The sequence below is a fragment of the Melampsora larici-populina genome, assembly GCF_000204055.1.
Source record: "Melampsora larici-populina 98AG31 unplaced genomic scaffold MELLAscaffold_72, whole genome shotgun sequence".
NCBI lineage: Eukaryota > Fungi > Basidiomycota > Pucciniomycetes > Pucciniales > Melampsoraceae > Melampsora > Melampsora laricis-populina.
The window spans coordinates 55,089-57,588 of NW_006768836.1; the positions used below are offsets into that span (position 1 = coordinate 55,089).

Consider the following 2,500-nt stretch of genomic DNA (forward strand, 5'->3'; position numbering starts at 1 on the left):
TCATAAAGGGTGGTGATGATGTGAGTGCGCATTTAATGTAATTAAATATAAGGGTATTGACTATAAGACTCTAATGTGGTGCAATTAAATATAAGACTTATATATTTAAATATAAGGGTAGAGTGCGCATTTGATTATAAGGGTGCTGGTAATAACATATAAGGGTATTGAGTTTAAATAAATATAAGGGTATTATATATGATTGAATGTAAGAGTAATGGTAATAACATATAAGGGTATTAAATGTAAGAGTGCGCATTTAGTTATAAGTTAAATGTGAGAGTGCGCATTTAATTATAAGGGTGTTGGTATTAAATCATAAGGGTATTATATATAATTAAATATAAGGGTGTTGGTAATAACATATAAGGGTATTAAATGTGAGAGTGCGCATTTAATTATAAGGGTGTTGGTATTAAATCATAAGGGTATTATATATAATTAAATATAAGGGTGTTGGTAATTACATATAAGGGTATTAAATGTAAGAGTGCACATTTAGTTATAAGGGTATTAAATGTGAGAGTGCACATTTAATTATAAGGGTATTAAATGTGAGAGTGCGCATTTAATTATAAGGGTGTTGGTATTAACATATAAGGGTGTTGGTATTAACATATAAGGGTATTATATTTAAATCATAAGGGTATTATATATAATTAAATATAAGGGTGTTGGTAATTACATATAAGGGTATTAAATGTATGTTGGTAATTACATATAAGGGTATTAAATGTAAGAGTGCACATTTAGTTATAAGGGTATTAAATGTGAGAGTGCACATTTAATTATAAGGGTATTAAATGTGAGAGTGCGCATTTAATTATAAGATATAAGGGTGTTGGTATTAACATATAAGGGTGTTGGTAATAACATATAAGGGTATTAAATGTATAAGGGTATTAAATGTGATAGTGCGCATTTAATTATAAGGGTGTTGGTATTAAAAGGGTGTTGGTATTAAATCATAAGGGTATTATATATAATTAAATATAAGGGTGTTGGTAATAACATATAAGGGTATTAAATGTAAGAGTGCGCATTTAGTTATAAGGGTTATTATAATATAAGGGTACCACATATGAGTTTGTGTAATTAATCAATTATAAGGGTCTAATAATTCATTATAAGGTGTTGGTTTTGAAATATGAAGGTATCAATGCGCACAACTAATCACAAGGGTGTGTTCTTATATCATATGATGATAGAATTAAATATAAGGGTTTGATTAAATATTAGACTATTGTATTTAATTATATATTCATATAATATAAGGGTGTCTCTTCATGATTATTTGGGTAAATATAAGGGTTTGATTAAATATAAGGGTTTGACTAAATATAAGGGTCTGAATAAATACAAGTCTTTCCATATAAGAGTACAGTAAAATAGGTAAAGTCTTAACATGATTATAAGGGTGTTCTTAATAAATGTGTAATAATATAGTCTAAGTGTGCAATAATGAATTTTAAGATATCTATTAATCCAATAAATAGTAAAGACTGTTATCTGGGGCCATACCACAATGAACTTACTGCATCCCGTCCGATCTGCGCAGTCAAACATTGTAGGGCCGAGTCAGTAGTGCGGTGGGGGACCACGTGTGAATACTCTGGTGCCCCAGGTATATGTTTTTTTTGCATCATAGGACAACAACTTAGTTAAATATCTTTTTTTATACAACCATTCCTTGAAACTACAATCAGAATAAGGTCTAAAGGTGTCAAATATGTTTTACATTGTTATCAAATTCAAATCGCTACTCTAACTTTGTAAAAACACACAAACGCTTAACGCATCAAATATCGATGAACAACCAACTTTTTATTACACATAGAACGAGTTAAGATAAACCAGACTTGTAGGGTATGAAAACATGCACAATGATGTGGAGAGTTTAGAAAAACATTGAAAATTCAAAGTTCATAAACAAGATTTGAAGCTATGAGCAAAACAAAAAATTTTACTTGGGATTTGCTTTTTGCGCGCTCAATAACTCAAGTACCAGTGATGCTACAGATAAACCGTGAACATATATGGAGTCAGGCATATGAGGAGCAACTATCCTGCAATTTTCGGAAAATTGATAACTTTTTTTTTTTTGGTCAAAAGTGTAGTGAGGTGTAGTTATTTTCATAGTGTGGTGTGGTAAATGTCAAATTGACTTATTTGAGTAGTGTAGTGTAATGAATTTCATTTTTGAGTGTTGTGTAGTGTTTTTATTTTAATAGTGTAGTGTAGTGTAGTGTGTTTGATTTGTTTTATTAGTGTAGTGTAATGAATTTCATTTTTGAGTGTTGTGTAGTGTTTTTATTTTAATGATGTTGTGTAGTGAATTTCAAGTTTGTAGCGTGTTTGATTTGTTTTATTAGTGTAGTGTAATGAATTTCATTTTTGAGTGTTGTGTAGTGTTTTCATTTTAATAGTGTAGTGTAGTGAATTTCAAGTTTGTAGCGTGTTTGATTTGTTTTATTAGTGTAGTGTAATGAATTTCATTTTT

General features: G+C 29.4%; 1 protein-coding gene across 1 annotated transcript in view; it reads right to left on the reverse strand.

Annotated features, from left to right (window-relative positions):
• Nucleotides 1-1,505: 1,505 nt before the first annotated feature.
• The window catches only part of MELLADRAFT_94727 (uncharacterized protein), a gene marked incomplete at both ends in the record, with an annotated part of 2,457 nt that continues 1,462 nt past the window's right edge, over nucleotides 1,506-2,500 (reverse strand). The window contains 2 exons of the mRNA XM_007417368.1: nucleotides 1,506-1,656; nucleotides 1,968-1,996. Coding sequence (XP_007417430.1) covers nucleotides 1,506-1,656; nucleotides 1,968-1,996 — 180 coding nt within the window. The remainder of the gene's footprint in view (nucleotides 1,657-1,967; nucleotides 1,997-2,500) is intronic.